The sequence below is a fragment of the Buteo buteo genome, chromosome 9 (genome assembly GCF_964188355.1).
Source record: "Buteo buteo chromosome 9, bButBut1.hap1.1, whole genome shotgun sequence".
In the NCBI taxonomy this organism is placed as follows: domain Eukaryota; kingdom Metazoa; phylum Chordata; class Aves; order Accipitriformes; family Accipitridae; genus Buteo; species Buteo buteo.
In genome coordinates this window covers 25,295,393-25,318,466 of record NC_134179.1, presented here as the reverse complement: position 1 = coordinate 25,318,466, position 23,074 = coordinate 25,295,393, and the positions used below count along the sequence as shown (strand labels likewise).

Here is a 23,074-nt window from a genome sequence, read left to right as displayed (position 1 = left end):
TGTTCTTACAAAGTAAACAAACTTGGTTATGCATTCAAATAAGGCCTCTGAGTTTTCCTTCACAGTATAGCCTTTTTTTTTATTTTATTGCACCTCAGCGTACAATAAAAACAGGTCATTCAGCAGCATGAGTGGATAACTACGGGTTCATTAATTTTCAAAAGCTAACTGATTGAGGAGCAGAAAATGTTTTTCCTCTTCTTTCCAAAAAGATGTAGAATAAATCAGGTCGTCAAGCACCTGCCTTTGAGTCATACAGTTTATAATACCCTTTCCCCCCTTCCAAGGATGCAAAGACATTCTGTACTCAGCCACTGCTTCTACAACTGTATGCCTGAAGAGTCAGGCAGGATTGGTAGAAAAGTGCTGGAATATCTGGAAGAGAGGGGGAGAGGATCAGACCTGCAATCTACTATCTGGACAGTTTGCAAACAGCAAGGACTCTGGGAAACAATTTGCCTCTGGTCCTATACGTTATGGAGGTAATTTCCTGCACTGCTTCCTGGCTTGACAGCTGATTAGAATGCTTTTATTTGAGAGCCCAAGAGATATGTAATTGACTTATGAGGAATAATTGGTGTTTGTCCATTTTTTTTGTGTGTCAAATCATGCCAGGCATTTAGATCACCTTTACTGACATCTTGTTTGGCATACTCACTGCATGACCTGGTTGCTAAATTTTTCATATAAAGAAGAGTGCATAGCACTGATGATAGAAAAAAACTGCTATGCCTTCTTAATATCTTCGTCTGACATTATGGATTGATCATATTATCCAAAAGACAACAGCAGCATGAGTAGGGACAGCTGAACTAACACAGGTAATCTAAAAATGAATTTCAAACTTAAGACTTCAAACTTGAATTTTGGAGACGGCACTCCTAAACTAGAAGAACAGATAACCTCTTCTCTCTGCACTGTCTAGGCTTTCCCGTTACCTTGCACCTTGCAGTCCAAAAACCCTTCAGAAAGGAAACACTGCAGTTTTCAAGAAAGGCCTGAGAAAGCACACAAAGCACCAGAAACCTATATAAAAGGATTGTTGCTTGAAAGCTTTCGGTCTAGTGTAGAAGGACCCAGTTGTACTTCTCAATCTTCTGTGGCTGGTGTGAGAAACTGACAAACAGGTTTGATTCAAAAATAGTAAGATTGTGTCAGTTTTATCATCTGAATATACACTGGTCACTGCAACTAAGTCGACAGAGCTGAACACCTTGCACTATATCACATCTACAGGTATCTTGTAAACGTAGAAATCCTCATGAGACTTCCTCAAACTACATGGGAATCCAAAAAGGTTGTGTATAAACATTTTGTTCTTACTTGCTTCTGTAATGTCTAAAAATTCTTTGTTCCCTGACTTCTGATAAAATTCATAGAGGTCAAGTGCTTTCTGTCAGCTGTCATGGTTCATATGGGTTACAACTGTATTATTTCTCTTTAAATGAGTAAACATATTTTTTCAATTAGGAAAAGGCTGTGGGAAAGAGAGGAGGACTCTGAACACATCAGAGAAAAGCAGAAAATTAGAAGAAGTAAAACAAAAGATCTTTAAAATTTTCCACTTTGAGTCAAGATTCCATTCTTCAACCACCTGCACGAGTGCACAAAATCCATGCAGTGCACTGTTTACAGAAAAGGTGTTCACGTACTCCTTTGGCTAATGTAGTTAATATAGTATGAGAGGTTCTGGGACACCAACTTTCTAGGTAACCTTGCTGTGGGGTTTCCTCTTTTTTGATGGCTTGTAACAGCTCAGCTTCCAAATCATAAAGTTCCTGCACAATTGTTGGCATCTTGAAGAATACTAGTCATGCAGTTTCCCTCCCATCCCAAAATATATTCCTTTTGATACTCTCTGAAAGAGACTACAGAACTAAAGAATTATGCAAGTTGTCCCCCTTATATACCGAGTTATCCCATTACACCAAGTTCTGGAGAAACTGGAGTTTCAAAGACCAGTTAGGTAACAGAACATTAGCCTTAATAACAGGAAGAATAGATTAAATCCAAATTTAAGATGAATTTAGAAGTGTTTCTCTTCACAATTTGCAGCCTTTATTGAGGTCATCAATCATCTTTATGCAAACAAACATCTTGGCATCTTTTATTAAGCCTCCTACAAGTTCTTAGGAAACAGCATGTTGTGTTCCATTTCACCACAAAGTCGTTATCATTTCAATATGAACCTTCACTTTGCCACTTCAATCTTCATACAGCAGCACAGTCAGGACCTTTTTTTTGTAAAACTGCAAATGTTCTATAGCTGATTATAGTTTCTCCAACAGGAAATGGTACATCCCCTCCCCCTTCACTCCCCTTGAGAAAAAGCAACATAATCTGTAATAACAGCAAACCTAACTTTCATTTATCATCTTAATGATCCCTTCTCCTTGTTCTTTCTTTTCCTCTGGTCATTTGGAAAGTATCCTCAGTGTTATCTTCAGTACACCCTTTCCCTTTTCTAATCAGGGAAAAGAAGGTGGGGTGGCAGAATGGGTCACGCATCATTGGGAAACTTTTAAAGGGACATTCTCAGTTGAACTGAATCCCAAATCTGTATTAAAAAAATAAGTTACAAACCTGTATAATCAGGTCAGCGTTCACTGAGATGTTGTGTGTGAAGCACACCTAGTTTTTTGTTTGCTCTGCTTGCTTTCATGAGTTCTCCTGAAACATTCATAACCCAAACTGCAGCATTTTGTTAGCATATGAGAGCATGTGCATCAATCAGTTTTACATTCTGGCTTTCACTTTCTACAAATGTAGTGTAAAAGCTAAACAAGGAGCATGAATGTCAGGAAGGAGAATATACTTTTCAAGCTACCTTGTTATTAAATTTTGCAGATAACAACTCTTAAAAACACTTAAAAATCCAAACAACACCCCAAACCAAAAAAACCTTGCTGTTATTTGATGAAAAGGGGGAACCAGACTGATTTCCAATGACAGGAAGAATTTTTTAATATGGTGAAGTGTTACTAGAAAACAGAACAATCTTTGTGCTGAAACATTATTAAGAGAATCCCAATTCCTCTTCCTTGAATAGGTAACCGAAAGCAAGGCCATAGACTGACTTCAGTTCTGAAAATGTTCTTCCCATTCAAACCAGACACAAACTAACCAGATTAAGAAGCCTGTGTGCCTTCGGGATGTTGATGAGTATCTTTTGGATGTGCTTATCCATGAGGAACTAAGGGAGGTATTATGTAGAAATGATGCAGACCTCATAAGATCTCTCCCTTTCTAATTTAATAACCATCTGGAACTTTGGATTCATCTCCATGGGCTGGGTTGGGATCCGAGTAATCCAATCAGCCCTTGAAACTTCCTCACAAGACCTTTAGTGTCCTAATTTAACCTGGGTCAGAAATATCTAAAAAGGCATCTCTCACTCCCACTTGTTTTTCTAGCCAAAGGCAACAAAACAAGACAGTTAACCAAACTCTTTTTAACCTCACTCATTTGGGTTCAGGTTACTTGATGGTTCAGTTTTGGGTTGGTGGCTGTGGTTAAGTTTTATTTTCCCTGGAGATGGGCCCTACCTGAAAGCCCTGGAGTGTTCAAAATCCAAAACCAAAAATGAATGTAAATTTTGCAAATGGACCCTTCCATAGGCAGGCAGAAACCACAGATTCAAATGTCCACAGACTTTGGTTCTTTGAGATGAAGACTTTTGCATGAGATCCTATCTTCCCTTACTAACCCTGACAACACTCTTCATTTCTGTAGTACCTAATTTATCACATGCCTGCAAAGCATCACTTTATTTGCAAACAAACTGAAAGCCAGAGTATTTTGCTTGACTCAAATCAGACAGCAAATCAAGGACAGAGACTGAATGGTACCTAATATCATTGTTTATCACCATCTGGCACTAAAAGTATATCACCTATACTAACTTAATTTGCTAAGCTAAGCTTAAAGCAGGTGGGGTTCTTTTGGACTCAACTTCTGCCTGCATGACAATACCAAGATCCTTGGTAATACCCAGATATACCTTTGGAGTGTCTAGAAACATGTTTTGACCTTTTAGATAGTCTCAGATCCCAGTCTTATGTTCCTGTTGTGCAAGGTGTAAGGAAACAGAAATCTCTTTGGGTAACACCATTTTGGTACAGACACTCCACTTTGCAGGTCACATACTACATCCTTTCCCTTTCCTTGTTATCCCTCCTAGATCAATATATAGAGAAGTGAATTCTGTCAGACACTGGGATACTACGGATGGCTTACTGAAAACAGGTGGGTGCAAGGTAACGAAAACAATGGTATGACTGATACTGTGACAAAAACAAAGTGCCCCTAATGAAGAATTTTTCAGAAAAAAGTTAAAAATGCAAGCAGAAACAATTTTAATCATATTACTCCATGACAGACATATTTAAATATAGTGAAGTAGAGGCTAATAATTTTGTCATTTGCAAGCAAAAATTCAATTCAGAGAAAAGCTTAGCATAAACAAGGTGGGAACTGGAGAATCACTGTTTAAGTCTTAAGTATCTCCTTGTCTTCTGACTTAAAGCTTGACAAGCAAATTTGTAAATAAAAGGTTACTCATCTCAGATGTAAACTATGTTATTTTGTTACTCTACTTAATTTCACCTGGCAATAAAACAAAGTATCTAACATAATTGGAGCAGGGTGAGGTCTTCTTGGCTATTGCTGCATGCTTACCTATAATTCTAGATTTATCAGAAGGAATTCTGTCAAACTTTTGGTTAATGCAATGAAGAAATGTACCATCACGGTCACCAGCACAGCTCATCAGGAGATAATGAAATCTATTTTAATCAATACTGGCGGGATCTGGTTCAATGATTCACTGAGCAACTTTGTCAATCAGAGAACTAAATTACTGCTGCCTTACCCTATAGTCCTTTATTTCTCAAATCCAAACCACGCTTTGCTAAAGAAAATTGGATCAAGTTATTTTTCACTGCAGCAATGTTTCAAATTCTAACCTACTACCCTGCAAATATTCAGTTTAACTCCTTTTCTGCCCTGTGAACACAAAAAGGTTCATTGATTTCAACCTGCATTATGTTCAGTTACAAGCTAGAGCTACCAAGTTCAGAGTCAAACTTTCCTTAAATTTGTGAGGTTTGGTTTGGAATCAATCTTACATCATTTATACATCGTATTCAGCTGCTCGATGGCACCTAACACTTGCCTATTTCATCCATTTACTCCTTCTGGAGAATAGGTTTCTAATGCTAAGTCTTTTTTTCTTCTGCTGCTCCTATTTTAAGGAATGCCTTATCTGCATGAAGAGAAAACCCTCTCCCCATTTCCCTATAAACCTATAGGGCTGTGCAAAACTTGTATCTTTTAGTTTAGGAGTCTGTAAAATCTGAATATTTGTTTATAAGCACCCTAGTGAACGTGGAGCCTCACGTCTGCCATGTCCAGCTTATTTTTTTCTGGGGTATATCTGTGGCTATCAGGAGCAGGTGGTGCCCTTGCCTTATTACAGCAGGATGGAAAAAAGGATGGTCGGCTTGCTTCCTGGGGGTCTTCACACTGGCCTGGCTAACACGCATCGGATGCCGCAGCTTCCCTGGAGAGAGGATGTGGTAGGTTGCTTCCCCTCAAGCTTCTGGCTCGATACTGTCAACACAAACGAGTACCTGGTTGGCCATGCGGGTCTCCACAAGTTGCAGGGACTGACTCAAGAGACTGAGGCAAACATACGCTCCTTGCAATGCAGAACCGAGGAGTTCTTGGTGACACAGGGATATTTTACATTCAATTTTGTATTCTGGAGTCATCTTAAGATCCCAAAACCCACCAGTGCAACTATCCCTCAAGGAAAACTTGCAACTACGCAAAGACAGGTAGATGCTAAAGTCTTGCATCTCCTCCAGACAGGATCCTGCAAAATCCTCATGGTCCTGACAGCCTGGCACTGACAAGGTGAAATAACACTCACTAACCTTCTATATATTGCAGAGAGGCACCGGAGGAATGCGTAGATGGCATCACAGACGTTAGCTCAAACAGCAAGAAGCCAACATTAATCCCGTTGGCTTTGATGAGGGCTACAGAAGATCCCATTTTCAGAGTGCAGGAAATTTTCCTATCCAAAAAGACTTAACGGTGTCTTAAGTTACACAGCGGACTTTACTGCAGGGCTCCAGAAAAAACAAAAGATACGGTCTACCCGGTGTTAACCCTTAATGACCCTAATAGGGAAAAATCCACTAGTTTGACTGAATCTGTAAGTATGTTAAAAAAGTTACATTTAAGTAACCTTTAGTCTGACATTAAATAGCAATGCCCTGAATTTTTTTTTTAAATGTCAATTTTCAGAATGAATATGAACTCTGTTCAAGAATGAGCTTCAGTGTTTTCCCTTACTTTAAAACAAGGGTGGTACTGTTATTTGGAGTAGTATTTCAGATGATAGAGGGAACAATCACTATTTAAGCTCAGTTTGTCTGAAGCTTAAGTAATGTTAAGAAGATGGAGTAATGTTTATGCTGCATTTCTTTATAACTTCTGAGGATATTTATGATAAAATTTTCTCTGTCTTATCCCTCCCTTACTGTAACAGCTTTCAGTATACAGCTGCTGCCTGTCAGTTATTGCCCCCGAACAAATGTAACATGGTGCCAAAATCTTACTGTAAGTATAAGTTAGGCACTTTTCAAAAAAGTTTGCAGTAGCGACATTTGTGTGTTTCTTTTTGATAGGCACCATGGTTTTTGCCGCTTATACGGTATGCACAGCAGAAATGGATTTCACAGATAGATTTATATGAACAAATAATAGAAAAGTCTATTTACTTCCTGGCAAAACACATGTCTGTGTGCTCTGACACTGAGCATCTTCATTTACCTGTAGATCACCGAGTGAGCCAGGCCCAGTGCACTTGCCATCTACAAAATTAGTAGTCAAGTGCCTAGAAATCTCACTTCATTTTGCACTGAAAAATTAAGCCAACACCACTCCCTAGGCAGAAAGCAGTAAATACATAAAAACCTGAAAACAACAGGAAATCCAAAATCAGGATCACTGGTTCTCCTTACGCAGAGATCATGACTAGCCGTAGTGACTTCCTTCAGATTACGGAAAAGCAGTAAAAAGGAGGAGTAAGTCAGAGGTCCCAGGGACAGTGAGCACCGGAACATAAAACCCCAGGTGCCCCACCTCCGTGGGACCAGAGGTGCACGCAGAGAGAGGCATCGCTTTTAAGTTCAGCAGTTACGGGAGAGGGGTTATGCGGAGTGCCCTACTCCATGTATGACCAAACGCTGAGTATTCACTGGTACATCTCTCGCCATGGATCTCTCCCTAGACAGCCCACGGACAGCACCAGCACCTCCCAGAAGCTGGCAGGATCTGAAGGATGGCAGGATTCATGGCAGGGGATAAAAGTGGAAGCCCTATCACCAGAAAAAAGAGCTGAAGAGTTTTTGGTTTCTTTAACCAGGGAAAGGAAAGAACATATGATTTTAAATAATGTTTATATATTCAAAAAAGAAAGGCAAGACGTATTAATTTCTATTATTTTAGTCACACTCGAATGTGAATATATATTCACTTCTACTTCATGAGTGAAAAGAAGTTTTATTTTGCCTCTGTCTTTTAAGGGCATCAACAGTAATATTTCCAGCTAGTATATAACAGGTTTTTCTTCACATTTTTCAATGGCAAGCCAGGACTAAATTATCCTCAGAGCTCTGCTCAACCAGTATGTTATTCCCTTTGTCCTGGGAAAACTGCTGGACTCATCTTACCCCTTGTGTCTTTCTACCTCAGCCATAGCAAGCACACTCATGGACTTAGGACCTAAAAGACACCTTTTATCGGCAAGACTGAAAGCAAGCACTTTGCCAGGCAGGGGTAACTTTGCCAGCTTGGGTGAACGCAGCTGATCAGAGCCCAAGTCCTCTCCTTCCTATTAGCCCCTCTTTTCTCCTGACCCCCAGCCAGACCTCACCCTTTGCGGCTGGGCTTCTCCCCAAACTCCCTGCCATCTACCTCCCTTCCCCACGCACTTGGGTAAGCAGTTACAAAAAGGAGACATAAAACTTTGGTTTGATAATTGCTTTTTAATGAAAAGCATAATCGCTAGAATCTTAAAAGTGTCATCACTAAACAAACTGTTGGAGTTTCAGTCTGTTTTGACGAAGACGGTGAATAACTTTTGTTCAAAGGCTACACGGAGTGGTCTGTGCAGTACACAAGGACACATCGAGATCTGCCTGTGTCTGAACACTAGAGTTAACACAGCATCCAGACTGAATGCTACAGAGCCCAAGACTAGGTGCTCTCTGTCTTTTTATATTATTTTAATTTATTTTTTTACACACTGGTTAATGGGTCTGCATCAGTATACAGAATCCATCAGGTGAAAAAAATCCAACAGGATCTCTTTTTTTTTTTTCTTTTAGATTTGCCCTCCTTTATTTACAACAGTGGCAAAATAACTTCAATCAAAATGAGGTTAAGATTATTTTTAACAGATGTTCACTGCTGGCCTGACCCAAAATCCATTGACGTCAATGAGAAGACTCCATGGGGCTTTGGATTGGGTTCTAATTGTTGGAAAAATTAATGTTATTGTAAACCACTGGTCAGTGCTGTCACATGCTCCTCTTCTGTGCCAATTCTATATGACCGGATAACAGACTCACATAAATCTGTTCCAACTGTTGGCTAAGAGGCTAAAGGACACAGAGGTTTATCTTTTTAATTCTGAAGCACCTCCTGTCCCCTCCAGCACATCCCATGGCACTACTGTATTTACTTGACAGACTCAGCATTATGGACAGTATTCATACAATCAAAACATTTCACAGTCAAACACTGGGTGGGAATAACAGAATTATTAATGCTGACTGTGTGAAGACAGCTGAACTACAGATATGTATGAAATGAGATAGTTTGGTTTGTATACTTTCAATACAGATTTTTTTTTTTTAATGCAGACCTGAAGGAAGGGTTGCACTTACTGTTAAGAAGACGGAAGTCTATAAACGGGTAGGAGCCACGGCGCTCGGAGAGAACCCCTGTCTGACCTCTCACCCGTGCATCTCCTGCAAAACACAAAATCCCCAGAGATGTTAGAAGGGGCAGCTGCCTTTCTCTGCTCTTTAGATCTAGATCTATTTTCTATTCAGAGTGATGACGTTACGCTCCTCTAGTGGGAAAACTAAGGTCCAAAAAATCATCTCCCATGACATCCCTGGGTAATTGGGTAAAGCAGTACAGCTGATCCTCTTATCAGAACAAAGGCACAAAATCTCCTCCTGTTTATCGTACTGAACAGCTTCTTGCCCAGTAAGTAGACTCTCACTGCTTCAAGAGTAGTCCATTATTTGCCCAGACAAGACCAGTTGGATTCTGACTGTCATGGCATCACACACAAAGGTCTCAACCTTGGACTAGGCTCACAGACCAACTGACCTCCAAAGCTGTGGGACTGGTCTCAAAATCATGAGCTGATGAAAAAAACCCCAAACAAAATAGGACCTTTTTTTTTTAAGGTGGTTTTTTTTGTTTGTTTTTGTTTTACTTTCTGCTCTTTAAGCACTCTGGAAAATGTCAGCCCTCTCCTCAAACACTGAAGCTGCTTTATGTAAGTGAAACCTGATGTTCTCAGATAAGCATTACTCCAGAGCTTTAGGATGTACATTTAAATACCTTAAAGTGACAACACAATACTAAGAATTAGTATCGCTGTGTAATTCACATTGATTAGTACCTGACTTACCATGTAATACTGATGAAATAGGCAAAACTCATTTAAGAAGAAAAATGCTACTCAGGATGAGTAAGAGTTACAAAACCTTTCCCCAAGTAGACAGGAAGTAGTCGGAAGCAGATGTCATTTTTATATTTCCATAACCTTACATAAGTTGTACTGTAATGTAATCGTTTCTTTATAGGCAAATAACAAGACCAAAATATTAAAATTTCCTAACTAAGATTAAGTTTGGAGATTTTGGAGGTTCAGGTTAGAGTACTCCAGTTCTTCACAATATCAATTCCTCTTCTACAGAAACACAGGCCATTGTGTTGAAAGCATACCCACTGCACTTCCTCAGACAGCTCACATGGTAGGCCTCTCAAAGTTTGCAATAGAATGATGAATTATTAGTTTGAATTGTGCTTCCTCTGGGATACGAATATAGCATCTGACTAATCTAAACAAAAATAATTCAAGAATTTGGCTGCTAGTGCTAGCTTCTACTGCTTGTGTTTAAAACCAAGAAAACATCTTGCAGCGTAAAAGAAGGACCTAGTTAGATGCTGTTATTTTTTTCTATCTAATGTTCACTTAAAATGTGCTTGCAATTATGTTTAAGGGAAGAAAGCCAAGGAGACTTATTAAGTTAAATACTCGAGGTGGAGAAAAACTTCCGTGCCCTCTAGGGGTCCTTAGAGGTACGAAAGACACAGGAGCGTGCACTCAAATTAAGAATATTTCAAACACAGTCACTTTTGATTATAAATATAAATCTATTTTCTCTCATCCTTACTTTCACTTTGCTTTTTTGTTTCCAGGGACAGAACATGCGTTCCCTGTACTCAGCTCCTGCTCGCCAACCGTTCGCTCTAAGGAATCAGCCCAAAACAGCTCAAGCTGTTGTTGACCCCACTTACCCCTCCTGACAGCAGGGGCAGGAGGTGCAAACCTCTGCCTGCTCTTCAGCTGTTGCACTTCAAAGGTATGATAACAGTGCGGGTCTACCTTCATCAGCAGTTTAGAATCACGTGCAACTTGTGGCAACAGAGGTATATAAACCGATTCCCCTGCGATCCTTCTGTTAAAGGGCAGAAGGGTGGAGCAAATAGCTGGAGAGTTTGTAATACACCGAAGCAAGATTCATCAGCACCCACGAGTCAGAGCTCATAAGGCAGCACCCAGACTTGAAAGTGTTGCTCTCCGCCACAGGTAGACCCATCAGATTGGCCGATTCACGCAGAACGAGTAAGAATGGCAAGCATATGGTACACATTATATAAACCCCCCAAAACCAGACAGGCTTGAGCCTGTCACTAATACAAGCATCAGCAAATTAAGAGCGGGTGTAAATTCAGAGCATGAGCATGCCTTGATTGAGGCTTTTGTTTTTCTGTAGGCACCAATGAATTCACAGGAAACTACAAATAATCCCCTGCATTAACACACTGATAAACGTGTCACTCCTGACTAAATCAACAGGTACTTCAAAAAAAGAGAGCAACTTAAACTCCAAAAATCTGAAAAAAACCCAAGACATGACACTGCAAACCCAGAAAGACCAATTTTCTTTCTGGACATGAAATAATACATCTATCTATCTGCTCAAGAGAGGTACCACAGTACTAGAGAATAATGAAATCATACACATTTACGTATTGAAAAAATTGCCTAACTCTGATCTTAATAGCATGACCCCAAATTTTGAGGAAGAGATCACTAAAGGTAGGTAGTCAACTGGAACAAAGAAGAAAACACAATGTGGGCTTACCAAAAGTAGACTATACAAGATAAAACTCGATACTTAATTACCTTGAATAAAATAGCTACCTGTTAGACAAGAGGAAAAAATCAATACTGTCGTGCATTTCAACCATAGGCACTTTGTTAAACATATAAGAGAAGGCAAGAGATGAGTACAAAAACCGAAGTCAGAAAAGACTAAAAGTAAGAAGATAACAAGGTGCACTGAAAGGAAACTTTCGCTTGGGAACAATTACCGCATGATTATAAGATTCATATTGGGAATGATCTTCAAACTTTTTATTGATGATCTTGACACAGAATTAGGAGAGCACTAGTGAGACTTGCTGATAACACAAAGCTGGGAGATACCAGGTATATAAAGCTACAGTTTTAAAAATAAAGTTCACTGCTACTGTCACCTTCTGCTCAACTGCACCGCCTCAACTGCTTTATGGCCCAGCTACCTGCAGCTTCCACTTTCATTTTACTGCTAGTCCAGCTTCCTCTCATGGTGCTGCTGATGTCTCCCACAGAACTAAAGACTAGCCAGCCCAGACACGTATGTACACTATTCAGGCAAGGTAATTCCAGTAGAGAAGGAAAGCAAGGGAGGTATTGATGCTATTAGTCAAAGCACACTGTCTATGAGAAGGCTGAATTCCTCCTGGAAAAAGTAGAAGGAAGGACCTCTAGGAAGATGATCAGGGCACTGAAGAACCATTTCATAAGAGGAAAATCACCCTGGACTAATGCCCACCATTGCTAAGCAGCAGAGTGGGAAAAGAACCATTTAGGTGAGCAGAAGAATATCATTCCGAAGGAGGAGATGAAAACAACTGAAGCAGCTGATGGCATGGGCTTTATACATGCTGAAAGATGGCCTGAAATACTTAAAGACTATGCATGATGATTGATAAACTTGCTACCAGCTCTACGTTCTTCAAACTAAGAAAATGTGAATGAGTTTTACTTTACCAGCAAAGCTGAGGGCCTGAAGTCATGGAAAATTACTGATGATTCTGATAGGCTATTTGTGTCATTTTACATTTTTTACAGACAATAGAAGTTTGGGCTGTCTCTAGCACTATCGGAATCTATATGCAGAATAAATCTACATCATCACTGACTTAGTAAATGCCACTAAAATCCTTATATTCGAGGATTATTAACTTTACCCTCAGGGAAGGCAAGTTTCTGATGAGTCAAAGATGTTATCAAGCAGCTCTACCTCATGAATCTGTTATTTCAAAATACTTTGCCAGGTGCCACCTAGTCTCTTTCTACATCATTAGAGAAAGACTATTTAAGAAGCGATGGTGGGCTACATCAACCACACCTGCCTTCCTCCATTTTTTCTTGGCTCACTGATTTGGAAAACATTTATATTCTTCCCTATTACTTTTAATTACCTCTAAGTACACTCAACAGAGAGGCTAAAAATAGGGATTGCACCAGATGTACACCATACCAGATGATTTTTACTGTCTGAGAGGCAAGGGTCACTCATGGCAACACACCACTCTCTTTTTCACTCTGACAGAGGACTTTGAGGGTGATTTTCATCAGTCCAACAGACATTTACATGTCTTTGCTCTCCACCTTAAAATCAAGCTAAACAATTGTTCTGACAATTTATGCAATTAGCAGTTTTAGATAAATAATCCTTTTTGGAGCAAAAGGAAGGATTCTGTGGAAACAGGGCAGGAAATTTTGACAGCTCATTGTGTTCCCAAGTGAAACAAGCAGGGTGAAGGGAAACGGCAAGGGTACAGGTTCTCCTTGGCTGCTTTGGGCTGAAGATACAAGGGTGGAACATTTGCAGCCGCAAACACAAAGGGCTGCACCCTTGCCAGAGCCAAGCTGCCACAAGAGCTTCCAGCGGGGACATCTCCCAGGAGCCACCACACTCTTGAATTTTACTTTGTCCTCATTAAAACAGAAGAGAAAACAAACCAAACAAACCAAAGCAACCTACATCAGATAACAGGAGCCTGTGTGGCACATGCTGCGACTGACACGCAGGACAGCTTATAGTCACGGGAAAATCAGATACGGGGCAAGAACCACAGTACTACTGCAGCCACAGCGTCAGCGTGATTTCAAGAAAAAAAAAGAAGCAGCTCTTAGCTGCCTGTCACATCTGGAAGAAAGAGCCATCTGCACCGAGGAAAACAACTTCTCCAAGACTTGCCTGAAATGATGTGGGATTCAATTTCACTGAGCAAGCACAACAAATTAGAAGAGAAAACAGGGCCATAGCTGCGACAAAACAACAGAACAGCTTCATGCAGCAGAAGTTAGGACCAGCCACCAAATTATTGATTTTATTTAGTACACAGCTCCATGTGGTAAGTCAGGAATAACACAGCAAATTCACAAGAGGTTGCAAGTATTTATTCTAGTCAAGCTTTTCTACAATTTTCATCCAAATATTTCTTAAGCTGACTGTTTTAGGACACATACTGCAGTGGCTGAGTACTTTCCATGGAAAACCGAGTGGCAGTAGTGTAAGGCCTCTCGTGGACTCCATGGAGACCCTGGCTCCTTCACTATTTCACTTATGAAATGGCTTGGGATTTCTGAGATGAAGGAAGATGAGTTGTTGATGTTTTAAGCACCATTCTGGTTTTGGTGGAAACTTTTTCTAAAAGAGGGAAACGTTGTTGTGTAGAAGTAGCAAACTCAGATGAAAAGTTAGGTTAAAAACAAGTCACAGAATTACTGGAATTATTTTTGATTTGAAGACGTGTAATGCTTGTTCATGGTGATTTGTGCTTGCTTGGATTATTTTCATTCTGTTGTATTAGTGTTATAAAGGTTACTGTCAATTCTTGTCTGCAGATTTCCTCATGTGCATAAGATCTTCAGTGAACAAGAACACTTCCTCTGAACAGACACGGTGAGACTGATGTTGGAGGTTACAGAGACAGGATGACTCTCCTTTCCAGCAGGAGAAACTGGGGCAGCCAGCTCACCTCACTGACTTGTAAGCACTGAATTTTTAAGCATGTAAATATTCCAAAACATTAGGCTTTCTGTGCCATATGATGCATGGTTCTATTTCTGGTAATAGTCCTAATGAGCCCTTAAGCAGTAATTTCATCCAATGTGTTCTGCAGTTTCATTTCAGAATGCCCTGCAAAGGAAGGTAACTGTTGGTACTCCCTTTTTACCAAAAGGGGATGAAATGATGGTGTAGAAACCATCATTTGGTTTTGCAAATGTTTTTTACATAGAAAATCACTTAATTTCCCCTGCAGTAGTCCTACCCCATGAATGATTTTTTTTTTTTAACCAGTGAATTACTTGAATTTCAGCTACTCAAAGTTTCATCTTCAGACTAGCAACAGTTGCAGATGAAACATTTCTCATCCTCTTGTTTTCTTACAAAACTGTATTTTGGAGTAAATGGTGGTTCTTATGCTCAACATAAACTAGTGGCACTGCCTCACTGTACTCGCCAGCTGTAATTTCTGCCCTCCTTTACCGACCAAAATCCACACAACTGCTGTATCTTCTTAACAGTCTTATCACCACTGCTTGTGCCAATGAGTAAAAGGCAAGAAACAGAAGCTGACAATCTGTTCATAAAACCCTCCTCAATGTTAGAAGTCTCCTGTTAAGTTTGCTTTTGCACTGAGGCATAGCCTATCTGGAAATACAGAGAGAGGAAGATGCTAGGATCCACAGGCATGCCTTTAACAGCTGGTCATATCAGATCACATCAGCAACTCCGGTGAAAAGATTTTGAACTGAAATATCTTGAGGCAAGGCTATTACAACATGCAGACTTTGGGAAAAGTGCTTGCAGACAACTGAAATCCAAGATTATAAAACTGCCATAGAGAACCAGCTAACAGCAGTCATAAGAAGTTCAGATATTGAAGCAGTACCCACATTGCCCTCTTCACAGACCTGTTTGTTCTTGCATGAGCAAACATAGAGCCTACAAAACTAAGTAGCTACCTCTGACTGAAAAAAATGGGTCAGAATCGATTAGGATAGATAATCCTGCATGTGCTAAAGAAGGTAGCTTTCTAAAATGTCAATACACTACACTGCACTGGAAGTGCTTTCAGCTGTTTCTGAGTTTGATAATGGGCTATGAATTATTGCCTTAAGGTCAGATATATTTCAGGTACTCGTAGGTGTGAGTCAGTGGAGCGAAGTAGGTGCCTCTGCCCAGTGACTAACCTTAAAGAGACCGAACTGCCTTTCAGAGTTACATGGTTTTGACTTTGACTGCAGATGGAGTGTAAGACACTTCTGTTCCTAAATTAAGTGCCACGATTATGAGCACAGCATACCGGGGGAAGAATCCGAGACCTTGCCTGTGAGGATCATATTCAGACAGCTGAGACCACACCAAACCTCTTATCTATAAGTATGCTTTTCACTGTGATTATCCCAGTGACTGTTACTATTTATGTAGTAATAAGTATAATAGATGCATATACCTTCAGTGCACAGCAATGTGGGCACACCTGCAAAACATGTACTGTGTATGCTCATACAGTGTAGTATTACCCCACAGCTCAGTTCAACAAAAATCAGCACTTGTTATGCAATAGTAATTGGAGTACTGTTCTCTATAAAAAGAAATAACTAGCTCTTTGATGCTACTGTGTGATACTTACTTAGCTATCAGTATTTTCTAGACAAAACCACAAAAGTTATTATAGAAGTTTACATGAAGTGCTAAACCACAGGACACAAAGACAGAAAGGGAGCATAAGAGCACTGGCAAATTACAGACTGCTTGTTCACGTACAAACTTTTCATTTTGGAGACATGAGAAATCCAGATATAGGAGTTTGCCAGCACAAATTTTGCAAAATTCAGCCAATGGCTTTCATATGCAGAGGAAAAGAGAGACAAATGTTGGTATCTAGCTGCAAAGAAGAGAGAGTTATTGAACTAAAAGGAGGAGACAGGTCTTGGAAAAGAGAATCCAACAAGAAAGCACAGACTTGTATAAATACAGCATTGTAAGTGCAGAAGACAGAAGTCATCTATCACCACCTCCTTACCTGAAAGGAACAGTTTAGACAACCATCCTGACTTTGGTAAATATATCGCTTGAACTATATTGCAATGTGCTAGCCATCTACTACTACCTATGGGGCTGAACTCACCAGTAAGATGAAAATGAAAGCCTGGGAGAACAGGCAGCTTGAAGGAGATGTTATTCTGCTTTTTTTTTTGAGTGATCCATTTATAATTCCCATTCTTGCCTGCGGCTTATAGTACTCACAAGCAGTAGCATATGACTGATGCCATCCCGAGTCTCACTGTTGCTGTGGTCCTGAATGGCAGCACTTTGGCTGACCTGAGGCTTATCATACTGCTGCTGCTCAGCAGGGTCCAGGGTACTAAAAGAGGTCCCAGGGCACTTGGCTGGATCAGGAAATGAGACTTGCAATGGACAGGATCCTCTTAGTAAACTGGATATTACCATTTCTAGTGCTAGTGCAAAGGACCACCTGTCTGTATTTTGAAGCTTTTATACTGCATTATTGTTGGGGCTTTAGCCTTTTCTGTCTCCAAATAATGATCACTCACTTTCCAGGGAAAGCAGGTATTAATACAGATAGGGCACTGAACTGTCTCCATAATTCTTGTCTTCCTAAATGGTTAGATAGCTTGTAAATGACTCTGCATTAGAAGATGGGAGCTATGTTAGCAGAAACAGGTTCTTGCACTGCTATCATTGCTTTTGCTCTAGACCCCTGCTGGGAAGTGGCAAAACTTAGTGGTTTTCTTAATGTATGAAACCGAATCTAAAACAACACCTTTAAAACTAAAGGATACATCCTTAAATGTTAAGAGCTGTAATAGAAGTAATAACAGCTACAGCATGTTCTTAGCAACAGGTAGTAGGTTGCATTACCATGGCAACTTTGAAGATAATACCTTACTGTCATGCTACTCCCATCCCTCTTCCAAATAAACTACAGCATAAATCAAAACACATTATTAGTTACTGACATTGTACTCTTTGGATTCTAGTCTTCTGCTAGACTCCCAACTATTAAAATAAACATGTATTTAATAACAAGTTTCTAAGACTTGTACACTTCCAATTCCATATACAGCAATTTCCAAAATAGGTTAAGTAGTTTCATATAATGACATTCATTTTGTGTAAAAGAAAAAGCACAAAGAATCTGTGTTTTCTCCAAGACTAATGCCAAAAAGAGGTATAGAGCTCAGATCTCTATGCATAGTGCATTAGGTCAAGCTACTTCTATTGCCAGTGCCCAAAAGATATGGTTTTCTTCACTCACAGTTCCACCCAGACTCTAAGTTATCCAAACTATAAATTATATTTTCTTAACTGTAATAATGTTCTAGATATAGCTGCTCTTTCAGAGACCTCTTTGCATTTGCCTATGTATTGCAACTTAAAACTGAATTCTCTCAAACATCTACATCTTACTCTATCACATAGATTTCTGATTTGACCATTATCAGCGCTTTAAATGCTTCCACTGTGAGAACACAACTGGAATCCTTGAATCCACCAGTGAGGGTTTTGCCATTGAAGAACAGATTTTCTTTCTGCAGAAAGTTGAGGTAATTGTCGAGCATTTATTCAACCAAGTTTGCTTTACTGTTCTGCATTCTCATTTCTCACCTACCTATAACATATTAAGTGATCTTTTTTATTAACTTTTCATTTTTTATTTTACAGTTTCCTCAAGAACCACTGTTTGCAAGTATACGCATTTTATGGGTTGCACTGAGGAGCTACCCGAGCCACAAGGTATCATTCTCATTTTCTGCTAAGGCACTATTAGGTAGACAAGCAGAAACTGGTTGACACTACAATCCAAGTTTACCTAACATTGACTAAAATTTGATATATTATGTATAATTATTTTATGTAAAATAACAATGGATATAATGACATACATATTAATAGAAAAATACTGATAAATTCAAAGTGGAATAGAACAAATGGAACTTCTTTTGGGGAAATGTTCAGTAAGTTGAGATTGACATTTTTATTTCTGAGAGAGAAAGAGAGGGCACTCTTGGAATTAAAATGCAGAATGGCAATAATTAGCTCAGAGCTCATTTCCTGATTTCTTTTGGAACAAATTGTTTCCTTTCCATGCCTCAGTCTTCCACTTCAGTGTTTTGTGTGTTCTGTGTCGACAGTGAGTTCTCTAATGCAGGGCCTCAGTGGTTCAACAGCATTTTCTACCTGCAGTCCTGGTCATGGTTTTTACATCGCCACCATGCAAACTCTAGTTATCTCTGCTTTTCGTACTAGCAACAGTTAAGTTAGACAACATTCAAAGAAAATGACTGCAGAGGGTTTTACTCATGCCATCAAACCAAAATTTGCTCTCAACTCTTAACAGGACACTTAAGAAAATTTCCCTCTATTATCACAGCTTTGCCCATGAGATTTCTACACCCTCCCTCTCCAATGAAACTACAGAAGATACGTGTTCAAGACTCTAAGTGGCAATACAGCAGTTGCCATTATAGCAACAGATCGCCTACTTTTGAAACGCTTAATATCGGCCAAAACCTGAAGTCTGTCAATAGTTTTTACAGAATGGCAGTTTTGCCTGTGTAGGATCCAAGTAGGAAAAGTACAAGACCTTTGGGATTTGCTCCCTTCTCATTTTGTGCTAGAATTGCATGGCTGCTATTCACCTCACACAAGAGGAGATTCAGTCTCTACTGATTCAGCCTGTCTCCCCGTATCTAAAACTTCTGTCTAAAGATTGTATGGTGCTTGCACAACCCTTCAAGGTACATCAGTACAGAGTCAACTTTAGAGGTAAACTGAGACACAATAAAGTAAACGAGTCTCAATCTTGTGCATTAATTAACCACAGGATGATCCTTCTTCATCAGTCTCTGCATGTTCTTCACCTCCTTTTTTCCAAATCCCCTCTGCACTATAGATAGATAGAGATATATATATATATTTATATGTGTACATATTCCTAACTCAGGTGTGACCCTTCTTCTTCCTCCCCTTCTCTCTGACTCACTGGTAATTCAGCCTCCCCTCTACTCACTGCCTTCTCCTGAGGCTGGAGTACTGCGCGGCTTTGTACCAGCAAGCCCAGCAGTGTCGGCCACTTACTCTTCCTGATGGGGCTGCTCCAGGAGTCTCCATGGCTGGGAGAGAGCAATGAAAGGGGGAAGGAGGAGAAGGAAGTGCTGAGCGTTGGCTCGGCAGCACAAGAAGGTGCCCGTAATATCTTGCAGGAGAAAACTTTGCTCACCACCAGAAGCTTTGCTCTGATTGAGAGCTTTATCTACAGACGAGACTGCAAGAACAAATGTTTGAGATTAATGATTTGACTTTTGTTTGTACATCATATATTGCAATAAATTATTTTTTGTATTCAGAAGCAGTATCTATGGCAAATAGCTGAAAACCTTCTTTCTTACTGGTTTTAAATTTGGTTTAGTTTCCTTGTGGAACATACAAATGCCTCCATAACTCAGTGAATTATTGAACCATAAGGCAAGAAACCTTTGTCCAAAATAAGCACAGGTAACCTTAGTATTATTTGCTTGTTCAAGATAAGCATTTCCTGAGCTAACCCACATTTTATCATGTAATATTTCTTCACCAGAGAAAATTATTTTGATAAAAACCTCTTTTTCTTTTAAGAATGTTTTTCTGTTTAGAAAAAAATAAAAATAGCATATCTAGGTAATATAACTATTTGGAGTGGAACCTTTTTAATTTTGATGCTAGACACAGGAATAAAGCTGCATAAAGTGGAAGCTGAGCTTGACTCTTCACCCATTTGAAAAATGCTTTTCTCTTCCTGTTTTGACACTGGATTTTGGGGGGGGGGGGGAAAATGCAAACCACCAAATCCGGAACCCTAACCTTGCTAGAATTTAGCAAATAAATATGCTACCTCTTGCACTTAAACAGATCACTGACCTGGACTATCTTTGCTATGTACTATGCATTTAAAATTTAAAACTATAAAAGTGTGGCACAAGAGAATCAACCTCATATTATTCACGTACTAGCCTACTCTCGGTGACCCATTCTCTGTTACGGTTCAGTTGCATTAAATATTTACTGTCTAAAGGACAATTAAATAACAGTTTACCTTCTTTATTCATTGCACATTCTTAAGAGAGGGGAGCATGAGCTGCCCCAAAGAAAAATAATTAGCTACATATTTCTGTAATTACAAAAACAGTTGATAAACAAATCTAATTAGGTGCTTGCCATTGGCAAAGACTGGTATTTCCCCAGAACCTGGGGAACCTTTGTGTTTTCCTGACTGGGACGTCACGGAGTAGCAGGAGCAGCTGGTGCCTGGGATTCTTCCCCAGCAGGTGTGCTGGCAACCGTGGCCTCGCTGAGCCCATCAAATGTGCAAGCTGCTGCCAGGTAGCCTCTGCCCAACTTGTTCTGGTGAGTCTGGGGTTCTATCCCTGCTCCTTATTCCAGAAACTGCAAAACCTTAATATCTGAAAGGAAGAACAACTAGCAAGATATGCAGAGAGGCTTAAACATAGCTCACTATAACCAGAGCCCCTTTCAATGATCCTTTACATCACCACCTTCTTCCCTCATCCCATAATTATGTACTCCTAGTCTTGATTTCACTTTGACGCTGAAGTTACAAATAGCAATGTCGCATAAGGGACCTGCACTAAATACTATGCTTTGGGAGAAAAGGCCAGGCATACCTGAAGGGAGGGAAACCCTGTCTTGCCCTGGGAACAGAAATGGATCGTGCTTGGCCCCTTGCTGAGGAGGATGGACAGAGCAGGGGAAGGAAAGTATTTTCCTCCTTCCTCCTACTCTGTACATCCTTCCACAAGAAGTGGGAAAAAACCCTGGTTTTCAGACAGTGAACTACGTGCTGCTCAAACTTTGCACCAATACGTGTTTTTTTAATTATCTTCCAAAACTACCATGAATGGACAGAAACATGAATCAACATTGTAAAAACTGTACTACTAATTAATCTGCTAACTGGCCTAACCAGAAGTCTCCATTCATGAACCACTATGCTGGAGCTACACCTAGAAGCCAGGTCTGCGATTTGGGCCCATCACTGGCACAAACTTTGCCAAAGCGTCATCTATTGCGTCAGTGCCAAGAACGCTACCGGGAGGCATGTGCGGGCACCCCACACCCATGGAGCCAGCGAGGCAGCTTCCCGGGGATGCTGGCAGCCCGGAGTGTGCCGGCATCATATCCCTTCCAGAGGCCAAGACGCCCTGTAAGAATTTCCTATTTAACGTCTTCCAATTACTTCATCATTTAGGAAGTGTCACTAGTAAACATCTTTAATTGTACTATCTACATTACTTTGTATCTGAAGTTAACTAAAAGCCCTGTGCATTTTATCCCTGTTTTTTGTTAATATAGAAAAACAACAAAACCAAACCAGCAAAAAAAATATTGTGAATATTTCAAACTATTTTACATGAGAAGTACCCGGTCCTCTCACTGACAGCACGTGCTGCAACACTGCCTTTCTCCACAACTAGGGCTGAAAACAGAAGCTGAGGTTTTTGTCTCCTGTGTTTTAACATGTTCTCAGGGAATTCAAATAATTGTTAAAGTCTTTCAGAAAGCGGAGGAAACTGCAATCTAAAACTTCTAATACAACAAACACACACACTTTTTTGGGTGGAGGCAAAAAATACTGGAGTTGTTTTTATAAATCCCAAAGGAACAATAAACTGTACAAACAATAATTTAATTTTGTTTTGTCTCAAAGTTTACCTTTAAATTACAGCTTAGCAACTCAAGAGTTCTGTCTTACATATTCATTGAACAGATCCTTTTATGAGCAATCCAGCTCCTCAGGCCCCTCCTCAAATAGTATTTTAAAGGAGAAAGAGCGAGACAGTACTTCAGTATTTGCTCTTCACAAACTCCTGTAAATTCCAATAGAGAATAACTCTAGCAGGGACTTCTTGGCATGTGTGTGTGAAGGCATATAAAAAGTATTTCTCGACTCATCATACTCTTGTGCAATTCATACTAAGGAGAGATTATTTTTCTTTTTGTTTTTGTTTTTTTTTTGTTCTGGGAATTGCAAGACATTAACACAGAAAAAGCAGTAAGATTACTGACGTTTTCTTCAAAACAGATCGGCTTGAATAAACATTCAGTATATCTTAAAGTAATATCCAGAAAAAAGTTGTTTTTCCTAGAATCTACCTGAACATTATATTCAGTAACTAATGGTTACCAAAGAAAAATCAACAACTGTATGACAAATAATCTTAACTACTCAGACTCTACTCACAAATGATATCTAATACAAAGGTTCTGCAAATTAGCTTTTGAATTTATTACAGAAAAGCAATTCAGAAACTCTGCTAGAAAACTCACAAGATCCTTCTCTCCCCAAACATTTGGCTAGGTCTCACTGAACCAGTGAAACGTTTACCTGAACACTTTTGAAAATGTTAAATTTTAATTTGGTTCTACACTGAAGAGAAAGTCCATGAAAATTTGTAAGAATCAGCTCATTGTTGTCACATTACTGAAGACTGTCATAAAATTCTGTCTATAGTTGTAAAACTGACTAATGTTTTGGACCAGGCTCTAATACCAGATGTATATTACTGGGAAAAAGGCTGTACTCTGTTAGTTCCCACACAAGTGTA

The 23,074-nt window shown here is 39.7% G+C and overlaps 1 protein-coding gene and 1 long non-coding RNA gene across 3 annotated transcripts in view; one reads left to right on the top strand and one right to left on the bottom strand.

Moving 5' to 3' along the window:
• The window catches only part of PDE7B (phosphodiesterase 7B), a 183,892-nt gene that overhangs the window by 29,550 nt on the left and 131,268 nt on the right, over positions 1–23,074 (bottom strand). For both annotated transcript variants that reach the window (XM_075035782.1, XM_075035781.1), the window contains one exon: positions 8,961–9,044. In XM_075035782.1, coding sequence (XP_074891883.1) covers positions 8,961–9,044 — 84 coding nt within the window. The remainder of the gene's footprint in view (positions 1–8,960; positions 9,045–23,074) is intronic.
• LOC142034962 (uncharacterized) lies at positions 14,322–18,199 on the top strand. Its single transcript, XR_012651779.1, has 3 exons — positions 14,322–14,426; positions 17,892–18,016; positions 18,135–18,199. It is a non-coding gene; the product is annotated as an uncharacterized LOC142034962 (long non-coding RNA).